This window comes from Cynocephalus volans, chromosome 5 (assembly GCF_027409185.1).
Source record: "Cynocephalus volans isolate mCynVol1 chromosome 5, mCynVol1.pri, whole genome shotgun sequence".
Classification (NCBI taxonomy): domain Eukaryota; kingdom Metazoa; phylum Chordata; class Mammalia; order Dermoptera; family Cynocephalidae; genus Cynocephalus; species Cynocephalus volans.
Window position 1 is genome coordinate 117,671,518 of NC_084464.1, and position 23,248 is coordinate 117,694,765.

The 23,248-nt window shown below is 37.2% G+C and overlaps 1 protein-coding gene across 1 annotated transcript; it reads right to left on the bottom strand.

Moving 5' to 3' along the window:
• Nucleotides 1-8,436: 8,436 nt before the first annotated feature.
• LOC134378080 (14-3-3 protein zeta/delta-like) lies at nt 8,437-10,273 on the bottom strand. The gene has a single exon (XM_063097016.1). The coding sequence runs from the start codon at nt 10,168-10,170 to the stop codon at nt 9,433-9,435; it is 738 nt and encodes a 245-aa protein (XP_062953086.1). The 5' UTR covers nt 10,171-10,273; the 3' UTR covers nt 8,437-9,432.
• Nucleotides 10,274-23,248: the final 12,975 nt, after the last annotated feature.

Sequence of the window (23,248 nt, forward strand, 5' to 3'; positions counted from 1 at the left end):
CAAAAAAAAGAAAGAAATCCTGTTACTTGCAACAACATGGATGACCATGGAGGACAGTATGCTAAGTGAAATAAACCATGCACAGAGACAAATACCACATGTTCTCCCTTATAAGTGGAAGCTAAAAAAATAAATCAAAAACATAGAAGCAGAGAGCAGAATGGTGGTTAGCAGAAGCTGGGGAAAGTGAGAAATGGAGGGATGTTTGTCAAAAAGTACAATGTTTCAATTATACAGGAGGAACACATGATATGTGAAGTCAGGGATATGTTAATTAGCTTGATTTAATCATTTCGTATTATATACATACATCATAGCATTACTTTGTACCCCATAAATATACCCAAATATAACTGATCAATATCCAATAAAAATAAAAATAAATAAAAGAATGTCACAAATGATAAATCATTTAATTCCCAGAAAATAAAAAACAATACCTATGAAGAAGGTAGTATTTTTTATTGTTATTATTTTAGAGAGGAAACTGAGGCTTAAAGAGGTTAGGTAACTTGCCCACGGTCACAAATCCACCAAATAGCTGAACCTTGAGTAACACCCTGGTATCAATCTGACTCCAGAGCCATAGATTGTTAATCTCCAATTTTGCTAACTCTAAAAAAAAATCTAATATTATCCTTCCATGTAAAATCCTTATATAACCTCAACACATTTGGAATAAACCTAAACTCAAGCATGACACACAAAACGCTGCTAACTTCTCCAACTTCGCGTTCCCTCACTCCTGCACACATGCCCTATGATATAGTTCACCAAACAACGAGCAGCTCCTGAGCCAAGGCCCTCTTCCCTGCTGCACCTTTGTATCCTCCTCTACCTGCTCCCCTGATGACTTCCTTGTCATTTTTCTAGGCTGGGTTCAAGCATTACCTTCTCTGCCATAATAGATTAGAGGCCCCTACTCTGCAACTCTAAAACCTGGCACACCTTGTACTTGTCATTTGTTGAGCTCCTCTTGGTTTCCTTATTTGTTTTTTTTTTTCCCCAGGAGAAAAAAATATTCTTCTCTGAATCTTCAGTGCTTTGTACAATGTCTAGTATGTAAATAGTGGATGCTCAAGAAGTATTTGTTGAATTAATTAAGATGGAAAGAAGCAGGGGAGAGAGGAAGGAAGGAAGAAGGAAGGAAGGAGGGAGAAAGAGAGACAGAAAAACACAGAGAAAGGCAAGGAAAGAAAGACAGAGAGAGAGAAAGATGGTTGCGGTGAGATAAAACACTTATGCTAATACTCACAGTAGAGAGAGAAAGGTCTAAGTGTGGAAGGTGCCAGGAGCACACAGGAGAGTGACTTCCTGTCTACCATCTCCCAATCCTGTCCTTTCCTTTCTCTTTGTTCCCTGAGTATTGGCTTCCTTTGCCAGCCTCCTAAACCAGTTTTTCTGCCTCTAGTCACTGTTCCTCTCATCATTAGAGCAAACTGCCACTACATCAATCTTCTTAAATCACTCTCCTGAACAATGATCTTCAACACATCCTCATTGTCTGGAAGATATGGCTTGAAATTCAAAGCTAAGGAATTTGTGCTTTATCCAGTCTTTATCAGACATACTCTTTCAACATCCCTCTCCATTACAGCCTCACATTATCCCTCCCTCCCACTCAGCCATATTGGTTTATTGGGTCTCCCAATATGCCTTATTCATTCCCACATCTGATCCTGTCTCCTTTGCGATTCTTTTGCTTAATATTCCTTCCCCTCTTTGCAGACTCCTGCCTTCATTTCAAGGTTGGAATAAAAATCCCACACCTCCTTTAGGCCTTCCTTGACTATTCCTGCCAAAATTAATTTCTCTCTCCCTTGAATTTTCTAGCTCCTGCAATCCCCACTGCCACCCAATACAGACATTAAATGAATTTAACCATGCTCCAATATGTGGTTTACTGAATGCTACTACTGAAAATCCAACAGATATTCAGTTTTATTCCAGGACAAATTAATGATCTCCAATTCCTGCTAGACCCTCAGCACCACTCAATATTCCTCTATGTGTCAATCTGGTCAGCCACAGTTCTCTTGAATTTCCCCAAATACTATTCCAGATCACCCACCATTCTTCTTAGGGTCTCTGTGGATACCCCCTTTCTCTAATGACCTTGTCACAGAAATTCACAGAAATTCCAAATCTGTTTGACATTAACTAATTCAATTTCCCTTTCTTGCATCAAAAAATGTATCTATATCTGCAAATACTTGCACTTTCTTTCCTCCTTGGACAAAAACTTCTACTTCCTTGGTACAGATCCTTACTTTGATAGAGGCAAAAAGCTAAAGTCTACATTTCCCATGGAACCCAGAAATAGACTCACACAAACATGCGGAACTGATTCCCAGCAAAGGTGGTAAAGCAATTTGACTGAGGAATGATTGCCTTTTCAACAAATAGTGCTGAACAATTGGACTTCCACAGATAAAAAATGAACCTCCATAGAGCAAAAAAATGAATCCCAGCCTGTCTCACACCTTACACAATATTAAACTCAAAATAAATCATGGACTTGAATGTAAGATGTACAACTATACAACTTTTAGAAAAAAATATAGAAAATCTTCAGGATCTACGACTAGACAAAGAGTTCTTAGACACAACATATAAAATACTATGCATAAAAGGAAAATTAACAAATTGACTTCATTAGAAATTAAAATTTACTCTGAGAAAGACTCTGCTAAGAGGATAAAAAGGCAACGGAAGAAAATATATAAGGTATGTTCAAAACAGATATCTCACAAAGGACTAATATCTGAAATATGTAAAGAACTCAAAACCCAATAGTAAAAGATAAACAATCCTATTTGAAAATGAGCAAAAGACATGAACAGGCATTTTGCTAAAGAAGACACATAGATGGAAAATAAGCACACAAAGTGATGTTCAACATCATTAGCCACCTAGAAGGGCAAATCAAAGCCATAATGAGATTTCATTACACACCTATCAGAAGGGCTAAAATAAAAATTAATGCCACCACCAAATGAGAATGGTAACAATGTGGAGAAACTGGATCCTCTCATACTACATAGCTACAGTATGAACAGTATGCACAACCATACATTGCCAGTGGAAATGCAAAATGGTACAGAACTCTAGAGAACAGTTTTGCAGTTTTTTATAAAACGAAACCTGTGACTACTATACATACCAGCAGTTGTTCTATTGGGCATTTATTCCTGAGAAACATGTTCACAAATGCTTATGGCAGCTTTATTAATGATAGCTCTAAACTAGAAACAACTCAGACATCCTTCAACAGTGATGGTTAAACAAACGGTGGTATATACATAACATGCAATACTGTTCAGCAATAAAATGGATGATTGGTGCATACAATAACCCAGATAAATCTCAGGGAAATTATGCTGAATGAAAAAAGCTGATCCCAAAAGTTTACATATCGTATGATTCCATTTATATAATAATCTTGGAATGACAAAATTATAGATATGGACAATCCATTAGTGGTTGTCAGACGTTAAGGAGGGGGTGAAGGTGTGATGGTAGTAGATGTGACTATAAAAGGACAACATGAGGGATTCTTGTCATGACAGAAATGTTCTGTATCTTAGCTGTATCTATGTCAATATCTGGGTTGTGATAAAGTACTATAGTTTCACAAGATGGAAGCTGGGTATAGGGTACATGGGATCTCTCTGGATTATTTCTATCAACTACATGCAAACCTACAATTGTCTCAAAATCAAAAGGTTAACTAAAAAAACAAAAAACAAAAACCTCTTTAAAGGCTGTCATTGTCTTGAGGACAAAGGCCATATTTAAGATGAGCTACATATCCTACATCATCTCACTCCTGCCTAACTCCAGCCTCTTTCATCGTACATCTGTCAGAGTCCTTGGGCAAACTAAGAAACCAGCTCTTGCTATTTATGTTGAAAAGAATATACTGAAACAATTCAAGTGGTTCTTAGAATCAACGGGAAAGCTAAAAGACAAAGCTTGAAAAGCCAGCAGAAATAAAGAGAAGCTGGATGTCCGGACCACGCTCAAAATTGTGCTATAACAAGTTAGTGAAGAACTACCACCATCAAGGGCCAGTGGCTTCACCACTGGCTTCACCACCACTGGATACCAGATGACACTGTCTCCTCCAGAGGATTGCACCTAGACTCTAGCACCAGTGTTTAGAGAGAGCTTTCATGTAGAAAATGGGACTCTGCCTCCCCAACTCACACATTGGCAGGTTCCCCACACATAGAAAAGATGTTTAGGTCCTAGGCAGCCATAAAAAATGAAAAAATGAAAATAAGAATATCCACCACATCTAGTCTTCTTCCAAACTCTTGCTCTGGACCCACAAAAGTCTCAAAGTGCTGTTCTTCTTCACACCTGTGGGCCTTTGCTCAAGCCTCCTCTTTTGCCTGGTACAGTTTCCCCAACTCCTCTCTTTTCCTGCTCTTACTGTCCTTTAACCTACTTGCCAGATAAATATGGGTACTTGGTTATCTTTTAAGAGTCAGAAAAGATATCTGTCTTTATTAATTCTTTTCTGATCACTTCATTAAATGGAATTCATATTCCCTCACTTGTGTCTGCCCTCAGCGTACCCTAGACCCATTTCTATCATTTATCTCATGTCTGTCTCACTCAATTGATTCTAACCATTTTATGCATTTATTATAGCTTTTTTTGTTTCCAATATGGATACATGCCTAACACTTAATGGGTATTCAACAAATACATATTGAGTAAAACTAATGAATATTATTCATCTAGAACATATCTTGTAATATATCTTATATAGTTTAATATCTGTTTATGTGTAATTGTGTTGTTTTTCCCAAGCATATTACTCTGTCCTTGAAAATAAGTCTATGTCTTGTATTTCTTTGTCTCCCAAGGAAAATCTAGAATATTCTCCTATGCATAGGAGGTCCCCCTGCTTTCACTCTTGATCCACCACAATCTGTTCTCCAAATGGCAGAAAATAATTTTTGTAAAATATCAATCAGATCTGTGTTTTTCAATAGCTTCCCATTGCACTTATTGAATTTCGAATTCCTTATCTTTGGGAACATGGCCCTGCCCAGGCTGTCTCCAGCATGCCCTTTCCCCTCCATCTGACACCACTTCTTTGGCTTTTCATAGTCCAGATACAGTGGCCACCTTTCTGTTCACCTATGTGGCAACAACCATGGCTTTTTTCTGACCAGGGATTTTTATTTACTATTCTTCCAGTCAACATTCTTTTCAGATCCTTCGTGTGGGTGGATCCTTCTGTTCTCAGCCTAAATATCATTAAAGAGGTAATATCTAATCACTCTGTCTAAATTAAGCTAGCATGTGTTAGCATGTCTTATGGGTTGAATTGTGTCCCCCCAAAGACATGTGTTGAAGTCCTAACCCACAGAACTTCAGAATGTGACCTTATTTGGAAATGCGGTCTTTACAGATGTTATCAAGTGAATTAGTCCATTTCTGTTGCTTATAACAAAATACCTGGAACTGAGTAATTTGTAAGAAAATGAAATTTATTGCTTACAGTTTCAGAGGCTGGGAAGTCCAAAGTCCAGGGAACACATCTGGTGAAGGACTTGTTGGTGGTGACAGTGATGCAGGGATCTCATATGGCAGAATGGTGGAGCAGAGAGAGAAAAACTCTCACGTCCTCTCCTATTGAAGCCCTCAGAACCACACCCATGACCATCATTATTAATCCATTCACTATGGGCATGGTCCTACAATCTAATCACCTCTTCAAGGCCCCACTTTTCAATTACCATAATAGTATCTCCCACCTTCAACAGTTACAGTGGAGATTAAACTTCAATAAATTTGTGGGGGAGGCATTCAGTCTACAGCATGAAGTTAAAATGAGGTCATTAGGGTGAGCACTAATCCAATATGACAGATGTCCTTATAAAATTTATACATTTGGATGCAGACATGCACAGAGACAACACCATGTGCAAGACACATAGGGAGCAGATGGTCATGTGACTGGAGTGATGCATCTTCAAGCCAAGGATTTTCAGCAAACACCAGAAACTAGAAGAAGCTAGCTAGAGGGCACAGTGCTGCTGACACCTTGATATCGGACTGCCAGCCTCCAGAACTATGACACAATAAATTTCTGTTGTGTTAGGCCACCTGTGGTTAGCACTTTGCTACAGCAGCCCTAGAGAACTAATATAGCATGTCACAATATTTATGTTTTTTAAAGCAATCATCTGTATTTACATTGTCTGTATTTATGTTGTCCATTTCTTTGTCTGTTTAGTATAGTCATCCCTACTAGGAAATGTTTCCAGTGAAGCAGGGGCCTCATCCACCCTCTTCACTGCTATGTCCCTAGAGCTTAGCCTGCAACAGACAACTGGTAATTTTTTTTATTGAGACATAATTGATTATACATATATGTAGGGTACAGAGTTGAATATCAGTACCTGTGTACAATGTGTGATGATGAAGTCAAGATAACTAGCATATTCATCACCAGAAAACGTAATCATTTCATTGTGTGGAGAACATTCAATCTCCTCTCTTCCAGCTATTTGATAATATGCAGTAAGTTAATGTTAATTATAGCTGCCTAGCTTGACTGTAAGTCAATAGAACTTATTTTTATTAACTATTTTGTGTTCATTAATCAGTTTTCTTGCTGCTACTCCTTTCTCACCTCTAGTAACCACAGTTAATGAATAACTATTATGTAAATAGTTAAGATACCAAAAAAACATATTTTTATTGATAAAATATCAATATAAATGCAGTAGGTACAAAGATACTGCTATTTTGATGGAAAATTCCTATTCTTAGAAGGGAATTGGAGGCCACTTATGCTAACTGTAATAGCAGTTTTTTTGTGCTCCAATAGAACAAAACAGAATATTCCTTTATGAAGATTATTTTATAACAAAGTCTGAATGATGATGTCTGGCCATTGCTGCTGAGAGGTTAATGACTAGATTTACATCATTCTTAAATTTAATGAAAACTTTTTCAGGCGTCAGTTGTCCTGCCTGGTGCCATTAAATAAGCCAGCTCCAAACAATCTTATCTTACCTCCTGAACTTGAGTCTTAGCATCATTCAACAGCTTAATCTTTTATTTCTCTTCTAGATGCAACTCAGATACTTCCTTTGGCCATAATACAGCCTGATTTAGTCATCTCTTGTGGGACCAGACACTAGCTTAATACTAGGGGAAGTGACAAGAATCTGTTAGAATGAGCTAAAGGATATGATGTATACTATGGATAGCTTATGTTATACACAGAGGAAAATGATGCTGATGATCATAACAACGACGAAAAGATAGCCTTAGCATTTGAAGCAGATGGTAACAACTTAATTCTAAATTTATCCCAGTTTTCTTGGCCAGAGTATAATCCTCAGACTGGACAAAGCAGACCAGATGTACCTGAGTGAAACTTGGAATTTAAGGGAAAGTAGTGATTATTAGAAGCCAACATGGGCTGAAAAAAAAAAGAAAGATGCCAAATTAAACTCAATTTCCTTTTTCATATAGAATTGCAATTGGAAAAAATTTTACTTATGGCAGCACTTAGGAGATACCAAAACCAAATGCTATGTTTTACCAGAACTGCTTTTATCTAACCAGCTAAAACTGTTGAAGGACATGAAATTTGGGGAGCCTTGACATACCAGATCCTTACTGTCCATAACTATAGCATCTTTCCTGACTGATGATAATGGACTACATTAAACATCCAGCCAACACTGAACTCTGGACTCATCCTGTCTTACCCAGAGGGTGCATTTCCAATACTTAAAGAGCAAAACCAAGAAATTCATTTCTAACACATGAAAACCCATACATTTTTCCCTCAGTGAACTACTCAGTGAATTTTGTTTTATAGATATGAGTTCCCTTGCTTCCAAATACATAAATTCAGCTTTACAATAATAATAATAATAAAACTCTTTAAAGCTCTTTGTTTCATTCTCTGACACTGTCAAAGACATGGGATAGGTATAGTATATCGAGATTTCAGTAAGATACTGAAAAATGTACTAAAGATATCTGCAAATGGGATTAGACAGAGAACTTGCTATCCAAAAGGACTAAATATTTTTGCATTTGCAATATCCCAGAAGTAGCTGATATCCCTTCCCTGAAATCGAGATAGGTAGCCGTGGTTCAACCAGGTGATTTGATTTTGCCCATTAAACAGATTCTTCAATAATCAAGGTTCACATCTTTCTAGCAGCAAAATTATTTTAGTAATACTAAGGAACCTCTCTAGTCTATTAAACACCATCACAGTTCCCCAAAAAGATAGAAAATAAAAGTACCTGGAAGTCTCTGGGTTTTTCGTTTGTTTGTTTGTTTTTTTAGATAGAAAATTTGTGGCTGGGAAGACTGAACATGAGCATATATAGTATGACAGTGTGCTTCTCACTGTTTATCTTTCTTTCTTTTTTTTTTTTTCCATTCATAAAACTTTTATTCCACTTACATGAACTTAATACACGTGTTCTTAACAATTATGCTTAGATTGTTCATGAAAATTTCATAAGACATTAAACAAAGCTAGCCATCATCTCAAGTTATTTCCCTGTTAACTATTTTTACAGCACATGCATGTTAGGCAAGTATAAAAAAAAAAAAATCACAAAAGCAAAAAAAACTAAAAAAAGTTAAATACATGGGTTTTTTTGTTTTACTGCTGTGCTTGATAAACATGAAGTAATGAATATCAAGCAATTCATTTTTACTGCATCTTTACTTTTACATTTGTTCTTAGGTTGCCTAAAACATTTAAATACAAATAAAATGAGTGTAGCAAAAATAATGAAAGCAAACAGCAGGTAACTTTACAAATAATGGAATGTGAACCGTTTCTGCCCTTATCCAGAGTAAGCTGGGTCACAACTTTGTCTAAAGGAACACTTCTGCAGCTGTAGTCAAAGGTGTGCACACTGAGATTGAGTATTCTGCAGATACACATGGCTCGACATGTAGCATCCAAGGGATATCGGTTTCTACCACAGCCTTCTAAGTGCTCCGGACCTTAAAGTACCCACGATAATCACACCTGTGACTGGAACCAATTATCCCTTTTATTCCCCACCAGACAAGCCAATATGTAGGCAGTTTTCTTTGCTTAGAACATGGAAGCAGTTTTAACACTGGCCCTTGTGAAGCCACAATGTACCAAAAGTACTATGCCAAACATTTTTAACTTGTATAAAAATTCCACATCCCCATATTGGCCACCTCAAGATGAAAACAGAGAACTCTCTAAATGTTAACTGGCTCTACTCCCCTAATATTAAACATAAAAACCACATGGGAAATATAGAAATTCAAATAGAAGTAACATAAACCTGTCATAAATCGTAAACAAAAAACTATTTGTGGGACAGCATGGATGACAAATGGTCTACTGTGTAAATTTTAGAATGAGGCAGACAAAAGTTGGAAGGCCGGTTAATTTTCCCCTCCTTCTCCTGCTTCAGCTTCATCCCCTTGGGTATCCGAGGTCCATAATGTTAAGTTGTCTCTCAGTAATTGCATTATTAGCGTGCTGTCTTTGTATGACTCTTCACTTAACGTATCAAGTTCAGCAATGGCTTCATCAAAAGCTGTCTTTGCAAGCGAGCAGGCCTTCTCTGGGGAGTTCAGAATCTCATAATAGAACACAGAGAAGTTAAGAGCCAGACCCAATCTGATAGGATGCGTTGGCTGCATTTCCTTTTTGCTGATTTCAAAAGCTTCTTGGTATGCTTGTTGTGACTGATCCACAATCCCTTTTTTGTCATCACCAGCAGCAACCTCAGCCAAGTAACGGTAATAGTCTCCTTTCATTTTCAAATAGAAGACTTTGCTCTCTGCTTGTGAAGCGTTGGGGATCAAGAACTTTTCCAAAAGAGACAGTACATCATTGCAGATATCTCTTAGCTCTGTCTCAATTTTCTCTCTGTATTCTTGAGCCATTTGCTGTTTTTTCTCAGCACCTTCCGTCTTTTGCTCAATACTTGAGACGACCCTCCAAGATGACCTACGGGCTCCTACGACATTTTTATAAGCAACTGAGAGAAGATTCCTCTCCTCATTGGATAATTCAGCTCCTTGCTCAGTTACAGACTTCATGCAGGCTGCCATATCATCATATCGCTCAGCCTGCTCAGCCAGTTTGGCCTTCTGCACCAGCTCATTTTTATCCATGATTGGGTGTTCTGTGTCCGGAGTGGGTGGCGGCGGTCGGACGGGGGCTCAGCAGTCTCTGGGCGGCGGCAGCGGCGAGGCTGAGACTCTGTCCCTGGATCTCGCTGCTCACAGGCTACTCACTGTTCATCTTTCATGTTCCTTGGCTAATTCCAAACTCCATGTGCAATGTAGGATTAGCAGAGGCATGCCTCTGTTGGAATCTAACTCCTGTTAAGAGATTAATTCTTACTCGATACTGCTGTAGAAAAGATTTTTTAAATGTACATGAGATAACAGTAAAATCAGATAGAATCACAACTGGCTCGAGGAATGGACTCAAGTTGCATTGCTGGATGGGGTTCTCATGCACTGTCACCGGGAGGCAGAATGCCGTGTGGATAGGAATTCCTGCTCCCCTGGCACTCTTTGGCTCTGTGGTTTTGGTTAAGTTATTGACTGCCTAGCCTCAGTTTATTTGCAAAATGCTGAAAACTCCTTGAAAGTAGCATGCATCTCATAAAGTTGTTATGAGAATTAAATGAGAATTAAATGAGAAAATGCCATTATTGTAAAAATACACAACTGGCCAGCTTGGGATACCCCTACCTTGTACCACTGAGAACAGTTGCAGGAAATGATCACATTTCCAGCTCGCTCCCCCCACCCCAAACAAAAGCTTTTGGTCTCCAAAAGCATTGCCAAGTATTTAGCTAAAACTATGGTTCTGTGTACATGTAAAGGAGACATTACATTGCACTCTGCACAGAAAAACATCCTTGAAAAACACCTTTTAAACATGTGTTCTTTGTTCCCAGAATTTCTCTTCGTAGGACTATTATCCCATCCATTATTTCTGAATCCTCAGCCTCCCAGCTATAACCCCTCTCCATCCCTCCTCAACCTTTCACTTGTATGTTCCTCTCAGCAAAACATCAATTTATAAGTTCAGATGAAGTAAAGTAAAAATTATACTTCCACCACTGCCAGTAGATAAATAAATAAAGTATGTTTCCATAAAGTGTGTTTTAATCCTATAATATTTTGTGTTAAGATTTGGTGTCAAAAGCATCCAAAAAAACAAAATGCATGATAAATTTTCAAAGAACAAAATAATTTTAGAATACTTCTGTTCATCTCCATTAGAATGCCAAAGTAGATGGATGCTTGAGATAGGTTCACCTAACAGCAAGTATCTTATGGCCACAACAGGTTGTTGGTCAGATATTGTCTTCCTGCGGGCAATCACCCCATGCCAAGGCAAGGAGAAGGGGCTCTAATATCTGGGGAGCACTTTTAAAAATGTGTGTCCTTGCCTGTTAAGAGTGTTACAAACTCTGGTACATAAGACTTTGTGCAGGTTTCGCTTTTCCCAGACCCCTGTTGGCTCCAACACAGCAGGTGTGCCCTAACCCCACGTGTGGCGGTGGGGGAGTCTCTTTCTTGTTTGTGCTTTCAATATGGAAGGACCCCTAAAAAGAATGAAAACATGTCTGTATGAGCCATGTAGGTTGACAGCATCATTAGGAAATAGATTTTGCATGTTTTACAGACACATGCAAATGTGTGATCCACAATTTATCTATCAATGAAAACTTTCTCATTAATATAATAATGAGGCCCTTTTTACACTGATATACTTTGGAACATATGGAAGAAAAACCTTATCCAGATAATCATGCAGGAACAAGGGAGCAGTTAGAAAAAAGAAATGACATCTAAGCTGAGACTGGAAGAAAGAATATGAATTACCCAAGTGAATAAGGGAGTGAAAGACAGAAAGTGTACTAGGTAGGGGAAAGTGAGAATAAAGACCCTGTGGCAAGAGAAAGGCTGGTGTATTTTAAGAACTAACGGCCATCCTCACTTATTATTTCCGTCAAGTGCTTACTTGGGTATGAAACTGGCTCAACTCTGCTTAATTTCATAGCTGAAACAAGAAAGAATTCACACTAGTAAGACCTGCAGATGGTCAAGGGAAATTCACTGGAGTTTTGGGCTTCCTCCTGTCCCTCTCACCTTTAAAACAAAGCACCACTGGGTAGGCAACATTCACAAGCTTGATCTAGCCCACTCGCTTCTCAGACTTTAATGTGCATACATACCAGCTGGAGATCTTCTAAAAATGGAGATTCTGATTCAGTATATCTGGGGTGTGGCCTGGGAATCTGCATTTCTAACAAGCTTCCAGGTAATGCCAATGCTGCTGATCTGAGGACCAGTTTGTGCAGCAAGAATTTAGGACTCAACTTACAGCTTTTTCTCTGAGGGAGGCATCAGCAAATCCTCACTGACAACTACTTAACTTTGAAAGCATTGTTACTATCTAATCTCTTGGACTTTTACTCTGGAATAGATTTTAAAGATCATCTACTCCAATTACCTCATTTTAGAATGAAGTAAACAGCCCAGAAATGAGAAGTGACTTTCTTCAGGTCACACAGCTATTATTGATGATAAAGTCAGGAACACCCAGCCCTGTACAAGAGGATCCTTCTCCACCACACAGTTGCTCCTTCTCAAGAAGTCTACACAAAAGGTTTCTGGACAATCCTTGGCTGGCATAGATGGAGGTAGAGAACTCAGGGAGTAGAAGTTGTGTCCAAGGAGCATTTTGATGCAAAAAGTGATCCTATGCAAGATGCCAGGAAAAGGATCCTGGACTCTTGATTCTCAGTATAGGCTTGTATTATGCTAATAGCAATTTATTTTGTATTCTTCTAATTATGATGTCCGCAAATCACATAACCTAAACCAGAGGCTTCCCTTTCTTATACTGCTGCATTTATGATTCTTTGCAAAATCCCATTAGTATTAACAAAATCCTAGCCCAAGGGGGGAGAAAAGAATATTTCCATATATCTAATCAGTATTCTCCAATTAAAAGAGATGTAATAAGCTTATTTCTATTAACCAAGTTGTAAAAAGTTTAGTCATTAGCAACCACAATAGATGTACTGTTTCTTACTTATACATACATGATTTTATATAGAAACAAAGGAAAAAATTCTTAGACTAAACTTCCCAGATTTAGAATTTTCCAATGTCCACGCCAAGTAATTGGGCAGAACTTCAAGAATTTCCTGTCCAGCTAGGCCTTTTTTTGTCTCTTGATAAATAAGGAGTATACTTGGCATTCTTCATTTGGATATTGGACTATCTCTAAGTAACCACATTTAGATTTCTACTGTTCACATTAGTGGTTATTGTTTAATTGTTTTCATGTTTTTAAGCATTTTTTTATTTGTTTCTTTATTTTTAAGAAAGTCCTATTATTCTCATAAATTCCTACCCTTTAAAGTCAAGGTCAAAAAATATTTTGGTTAAATTGTGACAAATACTTCTAAGAAATTTTCAAAAACAATAAAAGGCTCTTTAGGATGATAAGACATTTTTTAAGTGCCTGGCATTTTACTAAGTTATAATAATAATGTTTTTTTAGCAATGCTTATATTGAAAATGTTAAACTGGGGCCGGCCCCATGGCTCACTCAGGAGAGTGTGGCACTGGTAGTGCCAAGGCCGCAGGTTCGGATCCTATATAGGGATGGCCGGTGCGCTCACTGGCTGAGCGTGGTGCAGGCCACACCGTGCGGAGGGTTGCGATCCCCTTACCGGTCCAAAAAAAAAGAAAGAAAATGTTAAACTGTATAATGTGTATTGCCATGTATGGCACAATAATTTACAGACTTGTAATTGGTTTCCTGGACCTTGAAAGATGAAGTTGCTCATTTTGGAAAAGTAACCAAGTTTCAGGGGCTTTAATATTCCTTGAAGAATCATCAAAGTAAATATGTTCAATATATAATAAAAGCCTATTAGAAAATGGTTTGCTTTTCCTCAGTTGAAGTTAAACCATGGGTCACACTTGTCACCTGTGTACATAACAATATAGATGCATTTGGTTCACTTTAGCACAAAAAGCCTATAATCTGTGTACTATGCTCATCTTCACAAAGGACTATTCATTACAGCGTGGCTGACTATACACATTTTTACATCACTGAAGTCAGTAGAAATTTCTGAATATTGACCTTTAAAAGAGCATATATGAATTGAGTTGCAAATCCATTCTACAAATCTAGTCCCAAATGTATAGAATGTGAAAAATCTCCCTCTTCTCATCATTCTCCACTTTGGCTTCCAACAGAGGGTCCATCTTCAGACACTGAAGGTTAAGAGCTGAAGCTTCACTGCCCAGTTAGTGTCCAGTGCAATCAGAATTTTGTTCAATGACAAAAACACGTATCTGCTATTCTATCAGAAGCAATTGTGTGTAACATTCATGATTTAGAAGATTAAATTACATGTTGTTAATGGACCAATTGAAGGATGCACACTCCAATGACTATTCTAAAACAGTGGCCTGTCTACTGACAATTATTTATTCCAATAGTCCTTGAGGCTTTCCTCTTTTGCTTCACTCAATCAACAAATATTTACTGAGTTGTTACCTATGTCAGAAACTGGGATAGTGCTTGGGGGTATAAAGTTAAATAAAATAAGCATAGTCTCTCTTAAGCAAGGACATTGCAAACCAAAAATATGATGGGATAAATACCGTCAGTGCAAAGGGAGGTACAGATTTAAATAAGGCAGAAATTTGTTTGGAAGTAATGTCTCTTTCTTTGATTTCCATAACAGTTTTCTTCTTTTATAATTTATCTAACCCTTAATGGTCGAACATCACCTTCTAGGTATCAGGCATGGTGCTTGCTATTGAGGATGTAGACATGAAAAGAGATGCAGCCTGTATCCTATACAGAATTTATAAACTAGTGGAGGAGACAACATTAGACAAAGAGTTACAGAAATAATTAATAACCATCTTGCTAAGAGCTATGAGCAGAAGCGCCAAGTGATATGAGGACTTTTGTACTCTATTACATACAGGAATCTTTAGATCTATACTTGTTTCATCTTTGTATCACCCACAGAGCTTGGAGAAAAAAATTGAAAAAATTGCCACTGGTATTTGTTGAGTGATTGAGCCCTGACTTTAAGAATGGGGTCAAAAACGTCATTCTTTAAAAGTGAAAATATTAATCAAAATTACTAAATGTGGTGTTTATTACTGCTGTTCAAAGACATTTCCAGTTATCTTCTTCCAAGAATGTGGCAAAAGCATACCTTCCAATCCCTTTGAAGATAAGCTTGGCCATTCGATTTGCTTTGATCAATGAAATGTTATTAGAACCTATGCATATCACTTCCAGGTAATAGCTTTTAAGAGAAGTGTGTAGTAAAATGTGCTTCCTTCCTGCACATGACGACAATGTTCCAGATGAGAAGTGATCTATTAGCCTGTAGCCCTAGCTGAGAAAACATTAAGCAGAGCCTCCACTGACCTGATCAAGAAATAACCCTTGTTGTTTTAGGCCTCAGAGACTTAAGAGTTATTTCTTGTAGGAGGTTAACCTAACTCATATTGACTGAAAACCTAAAGTTTAGAGATCTGTGGAAATTGTAAAAGGGGGTGGGAGAAGTCCATCAAAGAAAACATTAAATAAGCTGCTGGTAAGATTAGAGGATTTCCTAAATCTCAGTAAAAGATTTTCCTTGAAAAAGGAAGTATCCCTTTGAAATGGATCCTAGAAAATGTAATATGTTTGTCATGTGAAAGTTTGTTATGTAATTATATAAGAATTCTGTGTGTATGTGACTGATAAAAAATATTGAAAAAGAAAACAGTCATAAAAAGAATGGATCGATGTGTCTCTACTGTAATGATTTTAATTACCAGTTATTACTACAGAATTTTGGTAAGAATGAGAAAAGGTCACACTCTAGGATATATTGGGGTTAGATTATCATCTCTTTGGCAACACTCAGCTTTGTTTTGGTTTTTTTCAGATTGTGTATTCACTAAGCAACTTTCTATTCTCTGTTTTGGATTCCTGAATGCATCTTACTAGCTCTGCCATGTATACCACTTATTAGGAATTAATAATTTGACATTCTGTTTGATAAATCAATCTTCTGTGAATTTAATTTCTGTGTAATCTAACTTTTATAAAGTTTCTAAACATGCATTATGGAAAACCAGGCCCTGCCTCAGTGTTGATTCTAATAGGATACTGATGCCCCAAGACACTCAGTCTAATGTGGCTGACAGCCTTACATGGCACAACATTTGGTGATGGAAGACAATGTCCTAGACTTTGTCAGTGTCAACTAAAATAGCAGCTACGGCTGGAAAGAGTTATGTAGGTTGGAGTTATGAGAAATGAGAGAAACATTTACAATAATAATCTTGAGCTTAAAGTTAGACATGATATAGAAGTTGAACTGTTAAATATTAAATTATTAAAATGACTGCTACCCCCCTGCTGTAACAACATATGAGGAGGAAGAATTTTTTAAATAGTCTTTCTCAACTGGACTATCTTTTAACATTTAGTGTATTTTTTGCCATTTGTAAGAAATTACCATTATGAATATTTTGAGGATTGTTACTAACATGTTACATATTTCATGAGAAAGGTATTATTCCTCTATTTTACATAATTCATAAACTTAACAAAATATTTATGTATAACTTTATTATACTCCAAATCACATTTTCTTCCAGACAAATACGCTCCCAGTTTTATACTACAAATTCAAGAATGTAGCAAGAATTCATGTAACAGAAACTTGGTGTGCACTGAACTTGACTAGAGAAATATCTATTCTCTTAAGCAATGGCTTTCAATAATTATTCTTTAGTAATGACAACTGTCCCTAGAATACTGAACAAATTTCAAGAGAGAAAAATCACAGTCAATAATTTATAAATTTTTAACTGGAAATAAAGAGATGTATTGAACTTAACAGGAAACAAAATGCATCAATACATAACAGCACTAAAAAATAAAGTTAGCAAAAATCATTGTTGAAAACATTAAATAACAAAGATGAAAGGGGAAGCACCAGATAACTGATCACCATTTTAAAACTGTTCCAAGAAGACACTACAGTCCATGGCTTATTTTCCTTGTGCATAATATTATGTATGAAACAATTTTTCAATTAATGCAATAATATTTATACTACACTTTTCCATTTAAATATGTTCATAAATATTAATCAATTCCCACAACAACACTGCAAGATAGCTAAGAATTATCCAGAGCTGACAGACTGAGAGCTTAAACGATGCTGGCTATGATGCCAAAGACTGCTGAGGGAATTAATAAGAGAGTTGACACCAGAGTCCAAAATCCTGGCTCCTGGCTGCTGCTAGGGTGAAGGAAACTGTCAGAAAGTTTACTTGTCCTTTCCTCTGTCCTCCACACTGACAAAAAGAAGCCAAGAGCATCCGCTCCTACATTACCCCTGCATGGTCAGCAAAGCTACTGCAGATGCTTCTCAGTGTTTCACAGAGTTAGGTAGTTCACATCTCCTTATAAAAGATTAAGAACATTTTCAAATCCATAATTCGGAGACCTGATTCGAGAAGTCTTCCATAGGTACAACTGAGAGAAGTCTACTTACAGCTCAAGAAGTAATACCTTTACATTCTGCAAAGATAAGACCAGGACACTGGGGCTGACCCATCTCAATTCTTAATGACTAACACCTTTGTCTGTACGCTTTTAATGTTAAGAAGCTGTGAGTTGTATGTGGCGTGCTGGTAACCAACTGTTTCTGTATATGAGGGACTGAGGGTTTCCCAATCTGCATTACTTTCAGTGTTAAAATTGAGGAAGTCCCCAGGGAAACCCAAATTGTTGGTCACCTACTTCTGGGTAATGAAATATGCCTTTATTTTACATGACTGATGAAATGAACTTAACCAGCTGTCTAATTTCTGCAAGTAATCAGATGTACACGGGGCAAAATTAAATTCGAGCAAATACTTTTAACACGGTTATTTTTAAAAATATCCTTTAGTGAACTATGGCCAAGCTTTCATAGATAATAAACTTCATGTACACTATTCATACTGCTGTGGGATCTGGGATGTAAGTTTTCATCCTTACTGAAAATTTGTCTTAAGATTCTTTCCTTGCATAGGAGTCAAACTTGAAAGGTCTAACTTCCCCTGTCCTATTCCAAGGCCTCTTCTCATCTATGGCTCTCAGCCACCCTACCTCTATTTAGGAACATGGAAATCTTCCTAATGTTTTCCAGGGCCACACCAGGGCACAATAGAATCTGAGCGGCTGCCCTCGGTTTTATCAACCATGGCTGATCCCTGTTGTGCCTTGCTGCACAAGTGCTTCCCTTTGAGATTACAACCACCCTGAATTACAACCTGGGGAGCCAGGCACCAACACCCCTGCTCTGGGCTCACCCCATTTCCCCTTTGCTTAGCTAGAAGGGGAGGAGCAGATATTAGGCTCATTTTAGTCACCCCAAGGGCAGTCATCTCTCACCAAGGCCCCCTGATTCGCTTCTTACCACATGCTTGTTGAACACTTCTCTCCTTTCAGGAGAGAAACCAGCTCTTACATGTCATTATCTACCCATTTCTCCACTGTGAATCACAAAACAGCCTCTATGCTAGGTCCCCCAGGCTTTGGCTTTTCTATGGCTACTTACTATCTATGTGACTGTGAGCAAGTTGTTGTTGCTGTTGTTAAATCCTATTATGCTCATTTCCTCATCTGCAACAATGGGGATAATTATAACATCTACACCATAGGGATCATTGTGAAGATTAAATGAGTTAATAGAGTTTAAATGCTTATAAAAATGTCGACACGATGTAAGCCCTTAAAAGATTTAGTTACCAATATTTTTGGGTGTGATTATTTAAATGCAAACTTCAGAGCTAAAAAAAAAAAAAAAAAAAAATACTAGATGAACTTTTTCTCCCAGAACCTGGTTCTTTCACTAGAGAGACTGTCTTTTTCAAAATGACTGTTCCTGATACAGACTCAACAGTCCACTTTGAAACTCAGGTGAGATATTATTCATTTGGAGTTCTTTTTTGCCCTCCTTTTGGTGGGACCCTAGATCTCAGCGTTTTGCTTTGCTTTTAACAATGAAAAGATTGCCCCTACCCCAAATTAAGGGCTAACAGGAAGAAAAAAATACCAGGGTGATATTAGTGTTTGTTGCCAGCTATGTGACCTTGGCAAGTGGCTTAAATTCTGAGTTTCACACTTCCTCATCTATGAAATAGAGATAATAATAATCCCTATTATTATAGGTTGATTATATCGATCAATGAATATTTTTTGAGTACTATATGCTAGACACCATTTTATGCAAGACATTTAAGAGATGGGAATAAGTAAATTAAGTGACAGAATTTAATTTAAAATACTGAAAAAAGAAGAGCATTAAGATAACAAATATTTATTAAGTACTATATGCTAAGTTCCATGTCTGGTCCTGAGGATAAAAATGTGAACCAGACTGACACAATCCCTGCCCTCATATAGTTTACAGCCTGGCATTAAGGATAGAGATTAAACCAATAATTGAAAACAACACATTTTCAATTGTGAAGAAAGCCCTCATAGAGATTCCATCCTGGTCTTGATAGAAGACTTCCTGTGGACGGGACAACTAAGCTGAGACTAATAGGGAGAGTAAGATGGGCTGGGGTAGAGGAAAGAAGAGGACTTCATGATAAGGGAACCCCATGTGCAAAGTTGTGACATAGGAAGGAGCCCTGTATTTCCTAGGAGCTCAAAGAAGGCCACTGTGGCTGGATTGAACAAAGCGAGAAGGAAGGTGACAAGAGGTGGCAATAAAAGATAGAGGGGCCAGATCTGGAGAGCCCTGTAGACTCTAGAATATAATAATGTAATGGGATAATAAATATAAAATTTTGGCACATAACAACTCTTCACATAACATTGATTCCTTGACATTCCTTGACATTGGTTACTTCCTGCAAATTCCTTTTGCAATGTAAAGTTTCTCACCGTCATTATTGTTTCTTAGTGCTCTCCTTTTTCCCTTTTTTTTAGTATTTTAAATTAAGTTGAGTAACCTCATTTATACATTTCCATCTCTTAAGTATCTTGCATATCTGTTTTTGTTATAAATACTCTCATCAAAAGTTTATGTGACTATTGACAAATGATGCAAGATTTTTCTGAAATTATTTAGAGGAAATCGTCAATTTTTCTTTACAATATGTTATAATGAGTTTCAACTGCTGTGTCCTTTTCTGGATTCTAAAATGATTTCACTATTAGATTTTTGCTATTTTTTTTTTAACAAATGAGAAATTGTTATGGTTTTTTCATTCATTTCATTCTTTGTGAACTACAATAATGATAAAGAAGGAAACAGTATGAAATAGCCCATAAACACTATGGTGAATTGTCTCTGGTTGATCACTGACATGTCTAAAGCCTTTGTTGCATTTATTTTGAGGATGACATTAATAAGTTACTTAACTGCTCAGAGGTTACACATCTCAGCTTAACTCTTATGTGTGTTTTTCTCTGACTAACATGGTGCAGGGAGCTGGCTGTGCGAACAGCCAGGCAGTGTTTATACTTCCGTTGTCCTTTGAGTGTTCTGTGCACTCTGATTCTCTAAATTAAAATAACAACAACACTAAAATGACTTTCACTTTGCTGACAATTTGAATCTGAATTTGATCAGAACAAGGAAAAGAGAGTGACAATATTACAGATTATTTTTATTATTTTGCATCTGCATTCTCTTAAAAATTTTCTCTCTCAATTAATACACACTTTCAGGTACCCAAGGATAACTTCAAATAATTATACATCAGATTGACTATCCAAAAAATAAAAGGAATGAAAACTAAAAAGTTTTAAGAGCTTACCACATTTAGATTAATAAAGTAATTGATATAGAAATAGAGGCACAGTACACATTCCATTTTATGTTTTTACCTTTGATGTAGGTTTTGTCACTCAACTTCATTACAAAATAGAAAACTGAGGCTCAGAGGCTTTAAGTAACTCACTTGAGGTTACATAGATGGAGCAAGGAGGAATTAGTTCCAGGGGCATCTAATGCTGGAATTCTTCATTCCTTTTTTGATGCTGTGGGAAAAGCCTTTCCCATAGGACTCACCTGTGCCTGTGAAAACATGTCCTAGGACTCCAACCCTTCCTCACCTTGGAGTACCAGGGTTGCTTTTCCTTTACTCTTTACTTTAGCCTGCTCCTCAGACAAAGCGGTCTCTAAATTCATGGCTTCCCACCCAACTCATTCAAATTTGTAATTTGATCCTTGTAAGTACGTTTAAAGTGCTGATTCACTATGATCTTTCTCTAATTATGGCTTCTCTTTCCTCTGATTTATTTAAACTGTAATTACCCCTTAACTTCTTTCCTGATCATTACATTCATGTGTACATTCCCTTACTCACTGAACAAACAGTTTTTTGAATACTTCCTAGATGCCTGGGACTATACTAGGCATTGGAGAAGCCTGTGCTTCTTTCAGAGAAGAGCGGGAGTCTCCTGTGCTTGGTCCTAGATCTCAATGCAGGTACTACCTATGCCTTTATTTATTCCTACCCTGCCAGATCAACTAATATACAGCATTTACACACAGCTGGACTTTGTCATGTCTTATAAGACAGTACACATTGGAAAATGAAAACTGAAGCAAAATGGCTTTTTGACTCAAGAGTAGAATTGTCCCATCTTCTGGGTAGCAGTTATGAATATGGCATTTCCGGATTTGTTAGATAGAGGTATTTAACTCATTGGATAATAATGCCGTTTATTCCTAGGGCCAAAGACAGCAGAACACTCTTAGGGGAACAGTCCCGTTTTGCTTCTAATGCTCCTAAACTAATCTTGAAAAATGAGTCTAACCAACCTGGAGTTCAGTTATTGTATATATGAGGTCCCTAAAGAGTTTGGGATGGACAGACAGACTCTTAATAACTAATGTTTGTTGAGAGGTTTTTATGGTGCCAGGCTTTGTGTTAGTTGTTTTAATCACATGTGAAGTAAATACATTACACTGTTAAACTGTCAAAATTGTGAAACAGAGGAAACATACAGAAAAGTGCACAAAACTCAAATGTACAGCTTAACAAGTTGCTGTAAACACTCATGTAACCCCTACCCAGATAAATAAACAGGACCCTGTCAGCACACTTAACAGCCTCTGCAGGATCCTTTCTGATGATAGCCCCATTCACTACCACCCCACCCCAAACCCAGCGTTCTTTCCTAACTCCTACAGAATTCAACTCCCTTCTATTTCTTTATTATTTCACAACATAATTAACCATTCCTAAAAATATGGTTTAATTTTGCCCATTTTTGGCTCATACAGTAACTATTCAGCTGTGCCTGACCTTTTTTACTTAACACTATGTCATTAAAATTAATCCAGTTTGTAACATACATCAAAAGTCCCTCAATTTTCATTGCTGTGTGGTATAACTTTGTGTGGATATGTCACAATTAGGTATTCCCCTGGGATGGATTTTAGGGTTGTTTCCCATTTCGGGCCATTTTGAACGATGTTATGAACCTACATGCTCGTGTCTCCTGGTACACAAGTGTGCACATTTCTCTCTCTAGTAGTGAAATTCCTGGGTTGTAGATTATGGGTATCTTCACCCTCACTAGTTGTTACCAAAAAGGTTGTACCAATCCATCACCAATTTATGAGAGTTCTTTTTGCTCCACATCCTCACCTCACTTGTATTATCAGACTTTTAATTTTTGCCAATCTGATAAAATGAAGTAATATCTTGCTGAGGTTTTAATCTTCATTTTTCTGATTTCCAATGATATTAAGCATCTTTATTTATATTCCATTTATATGCCATCTCTTATAACGTGTTTATTCAGGCCTTTTGCTCATTTTTGCACTGGGTTTTTGCTTTTGGTTTTTTTGTGATTTGCAGGAATTCTTTCAGGATACAAGGTTTTTATCAGTTACATATGCTAAAAATAAATTTTCCTTCTTTGAGGCTTGCTTCTTCACTATCTTAATGTTCTCTTTTGATAAACAAAAAATCTAATTTCAATGTAAACAGACACATTTTATTTTTCTTTTATGGATAGTATTTTGCATATTGTTTAACAAATCTTTTCTTATCCTGAGATCACAAAGATGGTCTCCTATGTTACCTCCACCCTGTCTCTGCTCAGAATTAATAAGTGAAATATAATCAATGAGAGGAAAAAGCCTATTAAATAAAGGGCATT

Excerpts from the sequence above, each read along its gene's own strand:
- LOC134378080 (XM_063097016.1), bottom strand. The coding sequence starts at position 10,170 with ATGGATAAAAATGAGCTGGTGCAGAAGGCCAAACTGGCTGAGCAGGCT.